We start from the raw sequence: 20044 nt of genomic DNA on the forward strand, positions 1-20044 counted from the left end.
TAAAGTCAATGCAATACACTTCTTTTTCAAAGCACTACATTTGACCAGCTTTGTAATAAAAAGTATAGCAGCATTGCTTATATCAGAATTTAGCTGAAGGTCTCATACTGTCAAGTCAGATTTTTAAAATAACACCATAAAGCAAAATGTGGGGCACCTTCCCTCACTTGACCATGAAACTTTAGACGACAAGACATTAATAGTATCTGCTCTTCACAATTATGAAAAGTCATTCAAGGGTGTGTTGAAATCAGGTGTAGGCTCGCTGCAGTTGATTGGTCTTTTGACTTGTCTTTTTCTTCTCACTCACTCAGTGTGTGGACGTCGGTACAGAGACATGCGTCAAGGACAGGAGAGCACAAAGTAAGATCATGTATTATTTTATTATCATGTGTATTATAGTGATAATAACTTTTCCAGTGTTGTATTGTTTGTTATTGTTTTAACAGACAAATCATCGGATTTGATATGATGCACCTGCTGTTGCAAGCTGTCTGGTCCTTTTTGCACAACCGAGATAAGCAAAGATACAAAAAAAGGACTCTGTAAGTACACAAAATTATCCCCAATTTTATCTCTTTTATTTTTATCTTAGTTAAGCGGTATAGAAAATTGATGTATGAATTAAACAATTATTTTGCACACTTCAACGTGTTTTAAGCATATCAAGTTAGCAACTGCCCCCTGCTGCTTAGATTTTGCAACTTCACAATTACTAATTCAATATTTATGAAGATATATATATATATATATATATATATATATATATATATATATATATATATATATATATATATATATATATATATATATATATATATATATATATATATATATATATATATATATATATATATATATATATATATATATATATATATATATATATATATATATATATATATATATATATATATATATATATATATATATATATCAATGTGTAAATGTGTATATATATATATATATATATATATATATATATATATATATATATATATATATATATATATATATATATATATATATATATATATATATATATATATATATATATATATATATATATATTTCAATATATATAAATAAATATAACAACCATTCACGCTAAATATTTACATTTAAACTAATGCTTGTTTTAAAAAATATATTAAAAAAGCATAATTGAGGATTTTTCCTTTGTATTGATTGAAAAATCTGAATTTTGTTTCAACCAACAACTATTTATAATAAATCATTTTTTGTTTTACAATTTCATAGTGCAGCATGATACAATGTAGCCTACTGTACATTGAAATACTGCAGTAAAATAAAATCTACATTTTATAACAAACTGTAATAAAATACAAAAATTTTGCTACGACAGGGGAAAAGAAACCGTAAAAAGCATAAACAAAATAGACATTAGGTGTGTTTTGATAGTGTCATCCAGTCTTATCAGATGGAAGTCTGATAACCGATAAGAAAAAAAAAGTTATTTGTATTTGCATCTCAATAATTATAGATTTTGTCAGTGAAAATAATAATTTCATACTAATTGTTAAGGTAAACTGGAAGTGTAACAAAATGTTGTAATTATTGCAGCCTTATAAGATGCATAAATGGTATTATAAGTATATGCACACAAACACATGAAATTCTATCAATATTACAATCAACTTCAACTGGATGTACAATTTGGGAATACGTTTTAACCATAACACTATTTTCCTGAGAAAATATATTTCTAACGGCTGTTCTTGACCTCACTATTTTGACAAAAACAGCAAAATGGCATGTCAATAGCACCTTAAGAGAATATTTTCTGAGGAAAATGTTCATATAAATGTTCACTTAATATATATGAGAAGGTGGGGACAACAAATTTGTTTGCGACCCACATTTTGAGACTGAATTATTGCAGCTGTTGTTGAATGACAACTGTTGGATTCACTTGACTGACGCAACTGCGGATCCCCTCGAGGTCTACGGCCTTTGTCTCGTGTTGTCGTCATTGCATTGTTCTCTTTCCTTTGGCCCTGACGACAAAGATAACAGTGTGAAATTCTTGTCTGGATTGTTTCTTCCCAATTCCAAAGCCAAGCAGCTGTCAGACCTCATGATGGAAAAGGATTAACAGGTGGAAAGCATTCTAAAAAGACTGGTGCATCTCATAATAAAAAGCACCCTTTCCCCTTTTTAAGGCACTATCTTTAGTTAATGACCATGCACACCATATTATTACATTCTACTGAAGTATTCTACTCTGTGTCTTCCTTTTATAGGTGGCATAATATTTCCACCATCAGCTATGCTGATTTCTCACCTTCAATCTTTAGTAATTCATTTCTGTTCCTGGCTCACTAGTAACTGAAATCGGCCAACTCCTTGTTTTTTGAAAATAGAAAATGGAGGATACAAATATATTTTATGTAATTTAATGTATATTTTGGTTTTAATATGGTCTCTGGGGTGGCCCGCTGGATGAGTGGCAATCGTGTTGGCCTCACAGTGGGGGACCTAGGTTCAAGTACAGGTCGGTCTACCTGTGTGGAGTTTGCATAATCACCCCCAGGCCTGGGTCGGTTATCTCTGGGTACTCCAGTTTGCTCCCACATTACAAAAACAAGCATTGTAGGCTGATTGGACACTAAATTGCCCCTAGGAATGAATGTGAGTGTGACTAGTTGTTCTGTTTCTCGTGCCCTGTGATTGGCTGACGACCAATTCAGAGTGTCCCCCACCTTTGGACCGAAGTCAGCTGGGATAGGGACCAGCACCCCCGCGACCCTGGTCAGGATAAAGCAGTTCAGAACATAAATGAATGAATAATTTAATCAAATCAATGAAACAAGTCATTATTAATGTAATGAATTTAAACTTCATGCAGAATCGTAAAACAGATTATGATGTATTTGTAGCCGACTAATATATAGATGCATGTACCATGTGTCGCTTTAATTACAAGGTGTTTATAAGGTTCTTTTTTTTAGTTTCCTGACATATGATATGTCAAATATGGCATATTTCTTTTTTGATCCAATATAAGTTTTTCGGTTGCTGACTTTAACGTGGGCCTAATTAAAGTGAAATAATCGGTTGAAATAAGTTATTGTCAAAATTAATCATATGTTATACTCTTATATAACATGGACAACCATTACTACCACATGGTAGATTCTTGCATATCTTTAATTCCATAATTCACGGAAAGATCCCCAAATGACGTCACAAAAAAGTAGTTCACAATAAAATAAATAATAAATATGCAGTTGCCGGCCTGGGAGATAACTGGGTGTCGGCCTGACGTTGTGGGTTTGATCCTAGCTTGGTCTGCACTGTGTGGGGTTTGCATGTTCTCTCCGTGCTTGAGTGGATTTTCTCCGGGTAATCCGGTTTCCTTCCATATCCCAAAAACATGCATAGTAGGCTGGTTAAACATTTTAAATTGCTCCTAGTTATTAGTGTGAGCGTGAATGGTTTTCCATCTCTTGTGCTCTGCGATTGGCCGGCCACCGATTCAGGGTGCCCTCTGCCTGGTGCCCGTAGTTGGCCAAGATAAGAAAATGAATGAATGTACAAGCAATTCTCAAATTATTTTCCCTATACATGCGCCTGATGCTCTAGTAACTTATCTACAATGTAGGATAGTATAATTCTTTATTTATTGTTTATGCTCTGTTGTTTCCTGCAATTATTGTCGTGAAATGCATCAATGTCTAGTTGTTGCATCTAAAAAATAATAGATTTTGTCAGTGAAAATATTTGAGATTAATTTTACATTAATTGTTAAGGTAAAAAAAAATGTTGCACAATTCACAGAGAAAGGGAGAGATTTGTAGATAAAATGATGAAAGGATGTATGGCTCCAATCCTTTACTTCTATTTTTGCCCTGTATCATATCAGTAAGTCTAAATTCAATATGAAGTTCACAGTGGTAGTTCTATGTTGCTATGAATTTTCCAACATCTACATTCAGTTTTTTCAGAACCTTCAGAATATTAGTTTTTTCGCTTGAAAAGAAAAAAAAAAGAAACCAAATTTATTTTTCCCATTTGCTTTATTCTACGGATACTTTGGAGTCAGCTACAGTTCCAAGTTCTTACATGGCTGTCTGTAGTTTTTCACTCCTCGTCGAGCCCTTTCTGTAGTGAAGAGTAGAGAATCACATGTCATTTGATCATCAATAACAAAACGGAAATCAATAATTTAGAGTTGCAAAGTGTTGAGAGTGTAGTACATTTTGGCAAATATTTTGTCATGTGAAAAAATGTAACAAAAAACAAAATGATTTGGACATTGTAACACATTAACATGTTAATTTAACCTCAAACTTACTCCTATGTAGGTTTTTTTTTATGTCGTGGGTATTGATGAGTATCAGCTAATCATTTGCAATTAATTAAAGGAAGTTCTCCATGGCATGTCAAGTTTACAATCATCATACAAAAGTAGTAGCATTAATTACCTTGGCGCCAACATCACGGCTTTTAGCACGCATCTTGTTGACCTGAGATTCTGCAATATCAGCTCGTTCTTCAGCCTCATCTAGTTCATGCTGCAGTTTACGGAACTTGCCCAGATGAGTATTTGCCTGTTCTTCCTTCAGGAATCAGTATGGAAAACCAAACATGTTAAATTAGACAAAGAGCAAGATGAATGAAAACAACATAAATTAGACAAAGGGCATGATGAATGAAAACAACATAAGTTAGACAAAGGGCATTATGAATGAAACATAGTTGTTGTTGTGGGTTTTTTCTGTATAGTTGAATAAAGCCAAATAAATAACAAATAATGTATACGTTAAATGGGAAATGGGTCTCTAGAAGGGCTTATATTAAAAAAATCTCGGGGGTAGAGAGGAGGTTAATTCGGAACGAGTGTATTCCATACTGTTGTTTTAAAGTTACTCATAAATCGGGTTAGTTAAGAAACACATTTTAAGTAAGCAGGTCTGTTTGTCTACATTGTGGAAAAAGTACTTACAGCCTCCTCAGAAGCTCTTTTGTATGCTTTGACTTTCAGTTGCAGTTTATCGACCAAATCCTGGAGGCGCACAACATTCTTGCGATCTTCTTCAGTCTGTTATTAAAAGGACAAGGTAAAACACACAATGTCAGGAAAAATATTTTCTTAAATCTTTCATTTCAACAACTTATGAGAACAAACATTGAAAGCTGTGTGTGGCTTGAATCAATAATATATTTTTTGTATTAGTAATCAATTAATTAATGGAGTGTGTAGAAAGTATACATTAGATATGTATTCATAAAATTGCTGCAGTATGGGTAAAAAAAAAGTAAATCAGCACCTGATAGGTGAGTTCCTTGATGCGCCTCTCGTATTTACGTATTCCCTTTATTGCTTCACTGCTTTTCTTTTGCTCCGACTCCACCTCGTTTTCAAGCTCCTTGACCTGAGAGCAAATATATAGATATCATTTTTACTTTATATATTTTTTCTCACATTGTGGAGAGTTAAAATGAACAGGTGCAATCTTGTTCAACAGATACACTAGAATTTGAACGCTTACCCTGGCCTCGAGCTTCTGCACCTGCTTCTTGCCTCCCTTCATTGCAATTTGTTCTGCTTCATCCAGACGGTGCTGCAGGTCTTTGATGGTTTGATCCATGTTCTTCTTCATGCGCTCCAGGTGAGCACTGGTGTCTTGCTCTTTTTTCAGCTCTTCTGCCATCATGGCAGCATCAGTAATGGCCTTTTTGGCCTTCTCCTCAGCATTCCTGCATTCCTGGACTGCTTCTTCAACTTCATTCTGGAGCTGAGATGCGTCGGATTCAAGTTTCTTCTTCTGATTAATCAGCCCGGTATTCTGTATTTTTTTTGGGATGTGAGATTTCACAAAGTAAGAGAGTGCTGAAGCCTGAAAAGCATTTGCTAGCATATTTGATTCATGGGTAAAACTAATGCAGTAGTCTTTCACCTGTGAGTGCAGTAGCTGCACCCTCTCGCTAACATCCAGCAACTCTTGCTCAGCAAGTTTGCGACTTCTTTCCGTTTGTTCGAGAGCAGCCCTCAGTTCTTCCAACTCAGCCTGAATGAGGTTGTTACGTCTCTCCACAATGGCAATGTTCTCTTTAAGATCATCATTGGCACGAACAGATTCATCCAGTTGAATTTGGCAATCCTTTACGGAACGACATCAACCATAATGATGCTGGTAATCAAAGTAATGTCTTGTCGAAATGGTCTGCTAATACTTTACCTTGAGATGTGCATGAACAGATTTGAGTTGCTTCTGCGCCTCAGCTGCCTGCCTGTTGGCCTGACTAAGCTGAATCTCCATTTCATTAAGGTCTCCCTCCATCTTTTTCTTTAAACGGAGAGCTTCGTTCCTGCTTCGACACTCAGCTTCCAGGGAACTCTGCAGCGTTTCAATAGTCCTCTGCATGTTCCTTTTGCATTGTTCCATCTCCTCGTCTTTCTCAGCCAATTTACGTTCCATGTCAGCTTTGATCTGGTTGAATTCCAACTGGGCTCTTAGAATCTTGCCTTCTTCATGCTCTAAGGAAGCCTGTTCAACACAAGGATTTGTTGAGCCATTTAAAATGTATGATCATGTCTTTCTTCACGTGCAATGTTTTTACAACCTCTGCTTCCTCGAGAGCAGACTGGATCTCAGTCTTCTCCTGGTCCAATTGTTTTCTTATTTTTTCCAGCTCATGAATATTTTTTCCACTCTCACCGAGTTGCTCAGTGAGATCAGAAACTTCTTCTGTAAACAGTAAGTACAACTATGTGTGAGGATGATGACAGTAAATGCTATCAATTAAGGTGTTTTAATAAAATTGGTCCTCTAGACACAAATCTGCCTTCAAGCATACCTTGTAAGTTCTTGTTTTCTCTTTTCATGGTCTCCAAATGATCCAGAGACTCTTCATAGCAGTTTTTCAATTTGAAAAGTTCGGTGCTCAGAGCTCTGGCTTCCTTCTGCGAGCCCTCCAGCTCACATTGAGACTCCTCATACTTCTGTTTCCACTCAGACAAGACCTATCAGGGATAAAAATGAATAAATCTTTGAATAATAGCTACACACAGCTCAGATCTACAAAGAATAATGATTGTTAGGTTTGGTTAGAACTTCATTTGATCTGGTATTTGGGAAATCTCTTGGTTGCAGTTGCAAGACAGACACAAGACATTGTAGACCTAGGTAAAAAACTGGAGCCACACACAGGAAGTCCACAAGGATAATGACTGTCCCCGCGTAAGTTAACTTTCTGGTCACCATTTTTGAACACCGACCTAAATTTAGATGAGCAGTGATCTGCGCCAAGGAAAGAGGCGCTTAAGACAAAGTTTGCGTAAAAATTTTACCTTATCAAAGTTCCTTTGCTTCTTGTCCAGAGCAGCAGCAGCACTATTTGCCCTCTCCACATCCACCATGAGGTCTTCGATCTCATTCTGAAGTCTGTGTTTAGTCTTCTCTAAAGATGAACATTTAGCATTGACTGCTTCCACAGCCTCTTCAGCATCCTGTAGACGCTGAGCCAGCTTCTTCCTATAGAAACCATTATTTGGACATTTTAATGCTATAAAATTTTCTTTTCACACCAACTACTAGTCAATAAATAGTTTCAAATTTATTCATAAACAGGTTTATAGTTATCTTATATTTTAGCTGTTCCAAATATACACAAAGAGTAAAGCTGAGCTGACGGACAAAAACATTTCAATTCGTCATAGTGAATTATGGAACTCTTACTTAGCCTCTTCCAGTTCTTCAGTCCTCTGAATGGCATCAGTTTCGTACTTAGTCCTCCACTGAGCCACTTCAGAGTTAGCCTTGGACATGCCACGCTGCAGTTCTGCTTTGGCTTCTTGCTCCTCCTCATACTGCTCTCTGAGCAGGTCACAGTCATGGCGAGAGGACTGCACAGCATGAGCTAATGCATTCTTGGCCTATCAATGTGGAATACAAAATGCACTTAACACAAAAGTGCAAATGATGCGGAGTGGAAAACAGAGTTAATCTTACTTTGGTCTCTTCTTCCAGTTGTCGTTTCAGATCTTCAATTTGCTGAGTATATGACATTTTTCCTCTGGTTAGTTGTGACACCAAAGATTCCTTCTCGTCAACCTGTCTCGAGAGCTCGCCTAGCATTTCAGGAAGCGTTTGTTATTGTCTGAACATAGTCGTGGTGAATTTTTTACTGAAGCAATGGGTTTCATACCATTTTCAGTTTGAAGCTTTGCTCTCTGCATATTGAAATCATTGATGCAGCGTTGAGCTTCTTCAAACTTAGTCTTGTATTCATTCATCTGATCTTCTACAGTTCTACATGTCTTCTCAAGATTTGTCTGCAATCAGAATATTTATCAATAATAACATATGAGTAAAAAAAATTTTTTTGACCGAACCAGTACACTACAGAACTTAAGTAAAGATATTTTGCCCACAGTACTACTGTTTTCAGAAAATTTCAAGAATGAAGATCCACCTGATCAACAAATCTGTGGGTATGCTCCAAATGCCCCAAAATCCTTAATTTTTTACATACTTAGTATGTTTAAATAGCCAGTATTTTTAAATCCAGAGTTGTGTGTAGAACCTTTTTAGTAATGCTTACAAACGAACTCCTCTATCCAGCCACATTATGCTTCTTGGCTAATAGCTTGTTTGCTACAAAAGGTGTTCTTATGTAGTAATTATTGAATGTTGTTGGCTCTGTTACTTCTAAAACATGACTTACTTTTGTTTTGACAACATGTTCCATATTGGAAACGACATCATCCAGTTCTAGTCGGAGTTCACTCTTCTCCTTTTCCAGTTTCTGCTTGACTCTCTGCAGGTTGTCAATCTGCTCCCCCAGGTCAGCAACACTGTCGGCTTGTTTCTTTCTCAGTGTGGCCGCGGTGGCTTCATGCTGCAGGGTGGCCTCCTCCAGATCTCTTCGGAGTTTCTGGAACTCAGCCTCCCTCTTCTTGTTCATCTCAATCTGGACAGATGTGGCTCCACCTGCCTCCTCCAGCCTCTCACTGATCTCCTCCAGCTCTCTGGCCAAGTCTGCCCTCTGCTTCTCCACCTTGGCTCGGGCAGCTCGTTCTGCCTCAAGCTCTTCCTCTAGCTCCTCGATGCGGGCCTAATCAAACACTTTTAGTTAGTTGCTGTTTAATTATTTTCAAACCATTCCATCAAATCAGCGTTACCTGAAGCTCTTTCAATTTCTTTTGAAGCTGAATGGCAACTGCCTGCTCATCCTCTATTCTACTAGTAAGCTGGTTGACTTCAAAGTCCTTCCTGCAGTCAAAAAATAAGATAAAATGTTTATTTTAGCTATGTTTATCTTTGACTAGGTTATTTGCTAGTTAAATGTTAGTTATGTTGCTTACTTTTTTAAATGCTCTTCTAGTTGTTGCTTGTCATTCTCCAGATCCATTAGGCTTTCCTGGGTCAACTTTAAGTCTCCCTCCAGCTTCCTCTTTGCTCTCTCAAGATCCATTCGGATCTTCTTCTCTTGTTCGAGGGACCCTTCAAGCTAGAAAGAAAAGTATTTAAAAGTTTAAGTTCCAAGGTGCCAAGAGTTGTTGCACACTTTTAAATTTAAAAACACATACATCATCCACTTGCTGCTCTAGTTTTGACTTGGCCTTGGTCAGAGTGTTGACTTTGTCTTCTTCACTCTGAAGGTCATCCAGCGTTTGCTGATGAGCTTCTTGTAAGGCTTTCTTCTCCTTTGTCAATTTGGCGATGATTTCATCTAAAGCTGCCATTTCTTCCACCAAATTCTTCACCTGCATGTCATAATAATAAATATAATTTAAAAATGATGATAATAATTGGAGCGTCATTAAGATTCACAAAATTTTTGCAGACACCACAATCAACAGTACCTTGTTTTCAGTGGCATGCTTCTCTTTCTCCACTTTAGCCAGGGTTAACTCCAAGTCATCAATGTCCTTTTTCAGCTCAGAACACTCATCCTCTAACTTCCTCTTTTTCGCCGTTAACTCCGCATTCATCTCTTCCTCATCTTCAAGTCGTTCAGATAACTCTTTGGCTTTTGCTTCAGTCTGAATTTTGTGTTTGATCAACCCCTCACATCTTTCTTCAGCATCAGCAAGATTATCTTGCTCCTAATTGGCCAACACCGTCACAAGTTATACATGTTGTACATTGAATTTAAACCACAAAAAGGGAACGGTGATATCATTTAAACTTACAGCCTGAACTTGAAGCTGCAGGTCATTTTTTTCTTGGAGAAGAGACACCATTTTCTCTTCCAATTCCTTCCTGCGGGTTTCCGACTTTGCATAAGCTTCTTTCAACTTCAGGAATTCTTCCTTCATGTTGGCCATCTCCTTTTCTGCTTCGGCAGATCTCAAAAGAGGTTTGATCTTGAAGTATAGCTTCATCCAAGGCCAATTCTTGACCCCCATGAAGGCACGAATGTTCCACTGGATGACCAGTAACGCATCCCTGTCAATGATCATGATCTGTTTAGATTTTTATTCCCCCAAAATGTGCAGGAATAACACAATCACAGTAGATGTTTGTTCCATGGTGTATTTTGTTCATCCACTAACCTCCTTTCAACAATCTTCTGGAATTCCACTCTTGCCAAGAGACCTCTTGATCTAGACTGAATGCCGGTAATGATGAGAGACAAACGGTCATCCCTCATCTCCTCGAGTTGCCCGAGGAGACCAGCTTTGAAGAACACCTTTATAAAATAGAAAGCATATGTATTACCATCCTACAACTGTTTAGATTTTGACTTAAACAATTGGCGGCAATTTAGGAATGTTAATTTTCAGAAATTTGTGCTCGGTAAGCTGATACTGTAACAGAATGACTTATTTAAATAAGAATTATGTTTTTTTTTTTTATTAAACTAACCGGTGTTTGTTTGTTTTTCTTGCACTAACTCATTTATTGAAAAAAAATCCCATTAAAAGGACATAGTTAACCTTAAATGAGTCACATTATAACTTGCCTTTGTGTGTCCAAACTTGTATTGATTGTGATCAATATCCAAAGACCCAAGGAGTTTTTCTGCTCCCTTCTTACTATCAATAAACTGACCCTCAGGAATTGCAGCAGGATTTAGGATGCGATATCTAAAAATTGATAGATTGAACACATTTAAACAAAGGAATAAATCCTCATGAATGTACTTATTGAGTGATTAATCCGCAATTGAAATGTAATACCTCTGTTTGAAATCCCCATAGAGGATCCTGTTTGGGAAACCTTTCCTGCAGATTCTGATGCCTTCCAGGACACCATTGCAACGCAGCTGATGCATTACTAGAGGATTCTCCATGGCGCCAGGAGTTTTGGTCTCATTGGGGATGATGCAGCGTACAAAGTGGGGGTGAGTAGACCTCAAATTGGTCATCAGTTTGTTGAGATTCTCCTGTAAATATAGTGACATAATGTGTACAATAACTTACCTCAGTCAAAATTGTGGGAATTTTTTTGCGGGTTTTTTGTACTAACCCTATGCAAGGCTGACACAGTTTGGAAGGAGGAACCCTTCTTCTTGGTTCCTTTGGCCTTCACACCATCTGAGGATTAAGCAGTCAATAGTTGAAGTATACTAGTATTGTAACAAGCAAGAGGAAGAGAAATTATACTAATCAATACTCATTCTTACCTGTTGCTGAATCTGTTCCAGCATAGTTTGCAAAGAGTACGGACAATAATTTTACAGTTGACTTTTGGTAAAGTGAAACAACAGTCTCATTTAGAGGATCCTTGTTCTTCACCAGCCAGTTGTTGATATTATAATCAACAGTTCCGGCATAATGCATCAGGGCAAAATGGGCCTCTGGTTTGCCTTTGACGACTCTGGGCTTCTGGAAGTTGCTGGATTTTCCCAGGTGGTTGTCATAGAGCTTAGCTTTAAAAGTTGAATCACTTGCTTTGGGGAACATGCACTCCTCTTCAAGGATGGACATGATTCCCATGGGCTAAGGAGGACATTAGACAGGAGATCTTAATCATCTGTCACATCAATCATAGCGAACAAGGGTTTCTCACCTTTTCGATCAGGTCGATACAAGCTTGTAAATCCATACCAAAATCTATGAATGTCCATTCTATCCCTTCCTTCTTGTACTCTTCTTGTTCCAGCACAAACATGTGATGGTTGAAAAACTGTTGCAGTTTTTCATTGGTGAAGTTGATGCATAGCTGCTCAAATGTGTTGAACTGAAATGAAGAGTGGACACTTTTCTCATCTATATCTCAATCATGTCCATAAGACAAACTCTTACCAAATATAGTCTTTGTTTAAAGCAGTGAATTTAAAATATTTTCGGTTGCAAAAGAATCAAATGCCCCCCAAACGAAAAATTGTATATTTCAATAAAATTCCACGTACACTGCGTCGCTCCCCGAGCGAACTAAGAGTGAGCGCGACCATTGCTATCAGTGAATTTGCAATGACACTTTATTCTAGTCCAGCAAAAAATATTTTTTAAGTCACAAGCTCCCAGCTATCGTTTCACAGAAGGGCTAAAGCAAAAGTGATAAAAAATAAACTCACATCGAAGATCTCAAATCCAGCAATATCCAGAACACCAATGAAGTACTGGCGAGGCTGCTTTGTGTCCAGAGATTGGTTAATACGGATCACCATCCACAGAAACATCTTCTCATACACTGACTTTGACAGTGCACCAACTGCATAGTAGACCTATACAATGAATTAGATGATGTTAATGTAATTGTTGTGTTTGTTAGTGAATTGACTACATACACTACACCAATGGCGGAAATTTCAGAGAGTGCGGCTGCACATTTAAATTTTTGGCTGTAAAGTCTCTTTGCTATGTCATGCTTTGCAGGAAACTATGCTATGGAAAACTATTCAATGTTGTCTTAACTTTATCTTAGGGTGTATTCACACTAAGAAAGTCCAGAGTTCGCTTTGTATGACCAAATTTAGACCAAAATGAATTTGATCTGGTGCAGTTCGTTTGCACATTGCAAATTTTGCAAGTGACAAGGAGTTTACTTGTAAACATCATTCAATCATCAAACTAAACCGTCTGGGCGCTAGGACCGGTTGTTTGATTCACACCAGCCCAAAAATTTAGCACTACATACTTTTTAGGGTTTGTCAAGGCCAAACAATGCAACTGCCAATCACCTTTAACTGTATTTTCTTGGCCATAATGTAGGCATACCTTTGTATATTTTGTGTACATCAAAGGATAACTGTGTGTTTCAAAATCAATAGCATTCCTTCCACTTTTCTAAAATTTACCTGCTGGACATTTTGTCCCTTGGTGACCCACTCATTTCCCACTTTAACTCTTGGATGACAAAGACCTTTGATGAGGTCAGCTGAATTCATGCCCATCAGATACGCAACTTTGTCAGCATCTGAGAAATTTGGAGAAATGACATTTTTTTCACATTTTCGAATCTTTACGAATATGTTTTATGAATTCAAAGCGTTCATTTCACCTTCAGTCCCATCAGCTTCTGCTTGCTCTTCACGTTGCTTGTTCTTGAACTTCATGTTACCATAGTGCATAATGGCACCTGTCAGTTTGTAGATGCCGTTCTTTTCTTCTTGGGTGAAACCCAGCACATCAAAGGCATCCTGAGTTTAATTTAAGGGCGACAGTTAATGGTAATAACCTAAAATTTTATCAAAATTAAAATATTTCAAAATAAACATTTTACTTCCTCACATCAGTGGCCATAAGTTCCTCAGCATCGTTGATGGAGGCGACTGTTGTCTCTCCTTGGGAGATGAATGCATAATCGTAGGGGTTGTTGGTGATGAGCAGCATCTCTAAAAGAAGGAAAAGGTTACCTTTTGTGTTATAAACATACAAAAAAGCCACAGTTCTGAATGCAACTAGATTTTGTTTACCTAAAAGCTCTGGCTTTTTCTGAGAGAGGATCTGATAGAAAATGTGGTAGTCTCGTTCTGCTTTAAGCTGGAATGTTACACGGGACTTCTCCAAAAGATCTATATGAAGAATAAATAAAAAGATTAAATAAATGAAGAAAAATGCTAAGCCACTGTCAATAACATTCATTAAAGGTTACCAACATGTCTCAATATCAGCTGATGCAAGCTTTCCACTGGCAGCAAAGTGAATTCGAATAAATTTTCCCTGGTTGAAACATAAGTGTTAAAATACATTGCCATACAGCAAAATACCCAAAATACTCATATTCATATTAAACTAATATTCATTCTTTAGTGTAGACATCAAACTTACGAATCTGGAAGAGTTGTCGTTTCTGATGGTCTTGGCATTGCCAAATGCCTCTAAGGCTGGGTTAGCCTGGATGATTTGATCCTCCAAAGTACCCTGAAAGCACAGCAATTTGCTCAAATATAACAACAGGTAAAAATAAATTTGTTCATTAAAAGAATAGTGGAATTAGATTTCTAATTGTGCTAAGTTGGTAAAAATACCTTCTTCTCAGTGCCGGTGTCTTTCTTTCCACTACCAGCTGCAATGCTGGCAAAATACTGGATGACTCGCTTGGTGTTAACAGTTTTCCCAGCACCAGATTCTCCGCTGTTGAAACAAAATGATTTGCTCGGATAGGTATTCTGAGAACGAGATTTTGTTTATGAATGGAACACTTGCATCAGTGTGGTAAATGCAGTACAGTGTTTAGGTGTTTTGTATTGATGTTGACACTCAATTTACAATGCTGACTCAAATCAATTGTACTAAATGTGTAGATGTAACAACAGTATTGAAATGTATGAATATGAATGTACTTCAGTTTCAGTCATTTTGCAATCAAAACCTCACAAACAAGGAGTCAAATCCAACTCACGTGATGAGAATGGACTGATTTTCTCTATCTGGAAAGGAAAGGCAAAAAATTAAAACTCTTCATACAAACTCCATACCTGATATCTACCATTTTAAAGCTAAATTTACCAGTTAGCATGTACTGGTAGGCATTGTCAGAGATGGAGAAAATGTGAGGAGGAGCTTCACTCCTCTTCTTTCCCCTGTAGGCAACAACCACCTCTTGGTTGTAGACCGGCAGCCACTTGTAGGGGTTGACAGTGACACAGAAGAGCCCAGAATAGGTCTGGCAAAAAAAGAAAAAGAAAGGGGACCTTCGAGTAAAGAACTGGCATTTTTGTAAACTCTAATTTCTGGAGGCAGGTATGATTCCTTTGGTCTGAAAGGAGCTGAACTCACATAGATCATCCATGCAGCATAACGCTCTTTGAGGTTAAACAGCACAGCGGGCTCGTGGAGGAAAGTGAACATAGCCATGTCTTCAATTTTATCAAATTTTGGCGGGTTCTGAGGGTGCACGTCACATTCCTTCACTGTCACAGTCTGAAAACAAAGCACAGGAAACAGTTCTGGGTTTGTTCGATTTTGAGCAGTAGCAACATCATACTAAGGCTAAAGGATGGCTACATCCCAACAGCTTGGTGTTTTGCTCTTCTGGTTTTTCCACACATACTGTTTATACTATAGGTATAGTTTGGAAATGGAGAATGTTTTGGCTCCATGTCCTAGATGAATTCTCACTGATTTGACTGTTGTCTCCACTTTTAGTTAGGCTGCATTGCTGAATATGACTGACCTTCCCTTTCGCAGTTTGAGCGGTGGCTTTGTCACCCTCACGGCTGGTAATGGTTGCTTTCACGTACTCTTCCTCAGTGTCAGGGACAAAGCATTCTTTCTTCATGTCAAATTGACGAGTCTGAGCCTCCAGACGCTCTCTATCGGATTTTCTCAAGTACGGAGCAGCTGCCCCAAACTCTCTCATGGCGGCGTCACCCATTTTGAAACTATTTTGATAAATGAAAAAAGAAGAACTCAAGAATAACTGCAATTCGGAAGTTTTATATCTGTTTGCCAGATGTCTTACCTTCTGAATCCCTACAGAGAAGACTGAGGTGTTACGGCCCTGTGGGGAGAATAACATCAGAGAAAGTGACTTATAGCGAACATCATGGTAGCACATTAAAGAAGCCACACGTCTTACCTTGTGATTGAATGATGACCTATTGTGGGTTTCAAAATCAGTTCCCTTTATAAAGGAAGCCCCTCCGCCATATATGGAGGATGCTTGTTGGACCCAAGAATGCTATTGTGTCGGAATTGGTTGGGCTAAGTGAGGGAGGGGGCTTGCCAAATGGCAGAGAGCAATATAGAAATCAGCGGGTCAGAGTCTTATCAGTGACGGGGTCTTCTGACGAGGCCATATTAGGAGCTCGTTCCAGGGTGGTGATTAATCATAGGTATCCTTAAGCAGCCAGGGAAACACGACTCGATCCGTAAATAGACGCAGAGGAATTCTTTTGTCATCATCCCACCGTGGAACTGCTGCTGGGTAACAATGGATGTTACGGAGATTTTAAGCATCCTCCAGACTTTCTAGACACCAACTGCATGTTGTCGAACATTGGACTACACATTTTCTATGCTTTCAAATTAGCTACAAAATAAGTTACTTCATTAATTAATGTGTCAATTTTAAATAAATCAATTTTTATAAAGTTTTATACTTTGAATGGGGTCTCAGTTCTTCAGGAGGCTAAAGACATGTCGGTAAAATATTGTGTTATCATAGGAGGGCCAGTGCTGCAATATAAAGCGCATGAGATGGTAAGTGGGGAAGTCTAAATAAAGACCATTGGTTTGTGAGATTATCCAGGCGACAAGTGCGAGGCAACACAGACAAAGATCTTCAGCAGGAGACATGCCTGAGATTCATTGAAAGGCAGTAATGCTGACAAATAACAGTGGGCTGTGCCAATATGGCAGACTCCACTGTAATGCCAAGGTCACAATAGAGTAGCTGTCTAGCATTAAAAAGCTGCTCCCTAACAGCCCTGTTGATGTGGCATTGTGTCTTTGAGGACAAAGATAACTGTGTGAAATGCCTTCTTAAAACCTTGTACTGATAGAGGAGAGCAGACACAGGGGCTTTGCCCTCATCAAGGATCAACAACAGCACATGTTGGCCTTACACACTGCCTGTTTCGCATAAATACACATGCGCTGACAAGTAGACGTCAGTGCTTCTCACTTATTTATGCTGCAGTTCAAATGCTACTCTCTTTAGCAAGAAGCGACGCTGGAGTGCTTCAGCAAACTCTCCCAGATTAGTTTATTTTCTCAAATGTAGGCGTATTTTGGGGCAGGTTTTTACAGCTATGTAATTAAAATGGATTGGTCGCTCAATTACATGTAAAGATTTGAAAATTAGTCAATGCCAACAACTTTTCTTTTGCCCATTTTATGTTTAGAACTCTTGTAACTGCTAATAGATCAGAATATTTCTCTGAATGTATTTGGTTTTTGACTGACTGCCAACCACATAGGCTCCACTTCCTTTCTGACCAGGAATAGGTTGAGTGTTATCGTGTTAATAAGATACAAAGTTAAAGAATATGTTTGTGAAAACATGGGAGCAAGTTTTCTGTGAAACTACTGTGTATTTCACAACCAAAACAACTTTTCACCAAAATACAGTTGTAATATTGTTTTCCTAAGTTTTAAATTCTGCATCCCAGACATATCAGGTCAGAAAGGGGGTATTCTAAATCACGTTACCTTAAAAAAAACAACTATATAGTCGCAATATTTCTACACATAAGCTATTGTTTCCTTACAGACAGTCAGGCAGATTATATTGTTTTGCTTTGCTTCACAATTCACCTGATGAGAATGAAAAGAAACATTTTTAAAAGTTCCAAGGACCCACGTGAGGATAAGTGGTACAGAAGATGAATGAAAATAATTTTCAACTCGCTTGCATCCTGAATGGTTACCAGAAATTGGGCAAGCAGTCCTGAGCACCGCTGATCACAGTCCCATCAGAGGTTAAGAGATAAAAAGAAGGTCAACAACAGCTGACAAGTGCTAAGATTATTTCCAATTGTGTAAGTGTCTGGCTCTCTCACTGACAGCCGGCGTCAGCTTGCCAAATGGAAGCGAGAAATTCTTTGCCGCTGCTAAAGACAAACTGAAGATATATCTGATCACAGGTCAAACTTCTACTCATTAACGGAAACATGATAGTAATAACTTGTTTATGTCTTAGCAAATTTACATGGTCTCCTTGCAAACAAGGCAAAGCTCAATACTCACTGCAGCCTGCAAAAAACGCAATTAAGCCTCCTGAGATACATATTCAGTTGAGATCAACTGTGAAATGATAATCAAATTTGCAGCTTTTAAATGTTTTCTCGTACTTTTATTGTGTACTATCTTTGGGAAAGTCAACCTTATGTACTTTGTTTTTTACAGTGCAAAACATGCCATTTGTTGAGATGTGAGGATTTAAATATGAAATGTAACAAAGCAAAAAACAAAGGCATACCATTTTTTTAATTAACGTTATCATTTTATACAGGAATAAGCTGTGTTTGGCTGGCAACCAATTTGGATGAACCTGATCTACTGACTGGGATAGGCTCCAGCACCCCTAGCGAGCCTTGTGAGTATAAACAGGATAGAAAATGAATGAATACAAGAATACATGTTATAGTGAAACCATCAGAATTTATTAAGATGTGTGATGTTCTAACGAGGGCAGCCCGGCGGATGAGTGGTTAGCGCTTCGGCCTCCCAGTCCTGGGATCCTGGTTACAATCCCAAGTTGGTCATCCTGGGTGGAGTTTGCATGCTCGCTCTGGGCTTGCGTGAGTTTTCTTTGGGTACTACGCTTTCCTTCCACATTCCAAAAACATTCATGGTAGGCTGCTTGAACTGTCTAACTTGCCTCTAAGTGTGAGTGTAAACATGAATGGTTTTGTCTCCTCGTGCCCTGCAATTGGCTGGGATAGACTCCAGCACCCCCGTGAGTCTTTTGAGGATAAAATGAACCAATGATTGTATGTTCAAACGATGTTGTCAAGATTAACTTAACCATCATTTTAACATAGAATGAAATGTTTCAGCACTTCAACACAAACATTAAAATGAGGAGGTTCTGCAAAATAACTAATTGCCCTTGAGTCCTTGTTTTGAGGAGTTTGACATTTATGTATTCATTTTCTGAACCGCTTATTCTCACAAGGGTCGCGGAGGATGCTGGAGCCTATTCCAGCAAGCTACAGACATCAGGCGGAGCACACCCTGAATCATTAGGCACAGGGAGACGGACAATCATTCATGATCAGACTCATACCTAGGAGAAATTTAAAGTGTTCAACCAGCCATTACTGCATGTTTTGGGGATATGAGAGGAAACTGGAATGCCTGGAGAAAACCCACGCAAGCCTAGGAAGAACAGAATTTGACATCCCCCCCGCTAAAACCAGAATTTTCATGTTTCAATCTCATGTAGTAGTAGTGGATAGTCACAGTTGCTGAGACATACTTTGTTTTGTTAAAAAAAAACACTCAAAAACACTGAGCCATCGTGAAATAATTGTTTTTGGAGTGTCAAATGCATATAATATCATCTTTACTATGTCCTGGGATAAGAGCGCGACATTACAGAGGTATTAGTGTTAAGAATGTGTATTGCTTATTCTTAGTCAGTCTTCACTCGTTCTTCACTTAGGCCAAGTCTCAACGGTACAAGAAGTAAAATGTTTAATACTTGGCACAAACTGCCTTGCACATAGTTAACCAATTTACACTTGCGCGTGAATTCTCTTTGATTAGCTCGTAGATACTTGACGCCTTAAGGATGTGTTGAGTAATGAGAGAAGACATGCGGGCTCCCAGAATTTCACACCAAGAGTGTTGGGGCCCCTCTTGCAAAAATGTTAATAACTCCAATGTAAAAATTGATTTCATTTGAACATGGTTTTTAAATGTAGTAAGTTTAACTGTGACTGATGTTTAACGATACGTATTGTGAACACATTGATTCGCTGAAATTTGCCGTCGTAACCCATTTGGAGAAAGGAGCAGACTTTAGCAGGGATTCACTGAGCAGCTGCTCGGGATTATATGTGCTTTATTGTTGACCTTGAGGCTCTAGCTGATGGGATTTCATTAACTCTATTTTAAGATCAGGAGATTTGTGCTCCCCTTACTTAAACTCGGGCGTTCAGACAGACTAAGGTGTTGTTTTCCTTTTAGGCCTTATAAAACATAGTGAAAGTATATTAGAACAACAATTAG

At 38.0% G+C, this 20044-nt stretch overlaps 1 protein-coding gene and 1 long non-coding RNA gene across 2 annotated transcripts; one reads left to right on the forward strand and one right to left on the reverse strand.

Moving 5' to 3' along the window:
- The first annotated feature begins 301 nt into the window (after positions 1-301).
- Positions 302-18610, forward strand: LOC144201959 (uncharacterized). The gene is made up of 5 exons (XR_013327431.1): positions 302-363; positions 450-545; positions 5009-5084; positions 11177-11319; positions 18321-18610. It is a non-coding gene; the product is annotated as an uncharacterized LOC144201959 (long non-coding RNA).
- On the reverse strand, positions 4030-15868 carry LOC144201958 (myosin-7-like). Its single transcript, XM_077724830.1, has 38 exons — positions 15828-15868; positions 15540-15747; positions 15143-15286; positions 14873-15029; positions 14766-14793; positions 14392-14497; positions 14192-14284; positions 14020-14083; positions 13837-13935; positions 13652-13755; positions 13422-13560; positions 13219-13337; positions 12496-12645; positions 11988-12158; positions 11602-11917; positions 11445-11512; positions 11156-11361; positions 10939-11062; positions 10529-10665; positions 10166-10421; positions 9836-10078; positions 9560-9736; positions 9335-9480; positions 9152-9242; positions 8695-9084; positions 8176-8302; positions 7980-8098; positions 7707-7903; positions 7319-7502; positions 6826-6991; positions 6592-6716; positions 6207-6515; positions 5925-6128; positions 5517-5813; positions 5295-5399; positions 4970-5065; positions 4449-4583; positions 4030-4125 (listed from the first exon to the last, which is right to left on the reverse strand). Exons 2-38 carry the CDS (start codon positions 15738-15740, stop codon positions 4105-4107), a joined length of 5814 nt encoding a protein of 1937 aa, XP_077580956.1. The 5' UTR covers positions 15741-15747; positions 15828-15868; the 3' UTR covers positions 4030-4104.
- Positions 18611-20044: the final 1434 nt, after the last annotated feature.

Source organism: Stigmatopora nigra, chromosome 9 (genome assembly GCF_051989575.1).
Source record: "Stigmatopora nigra isolate UIUO_SnigA chromosome 9, RoL_Snig_1.1, whole genome shotgun sequence".
NCBI classification, from domain to species: Eukaryota; Metazoa; Chordata; class Actinopteri; order Syngnathiformes; family Syngnathidae; genus Stigmatopora; species Stigmatopora nigra.

Bases quoted from the DNA above. Each gene is read 5' to 3' on its own strand.
- LOC144201958 (XM_077724830.1), bottom strand. From the start codon at position 15,740: ATGGGTGACGCCGCCATGAGAGAGTTTGGGGCAGCTGCTCCGTACTTG. The intron at 13,561-13,651 runs GTGAGGAAGTAA...AATTAAACTCAG, and splicing joins AGGAACTTATGGCCACTGAT to GATGCCTTTGATGTGCTGGG. The intron at 8,099-8,175 runs GTATGAAACCCA...CTGAAATGCTAG, and splicing joins AAAGCTTCAAACTGAAAATG to GCGAGCTCTCGAGACAGGTT.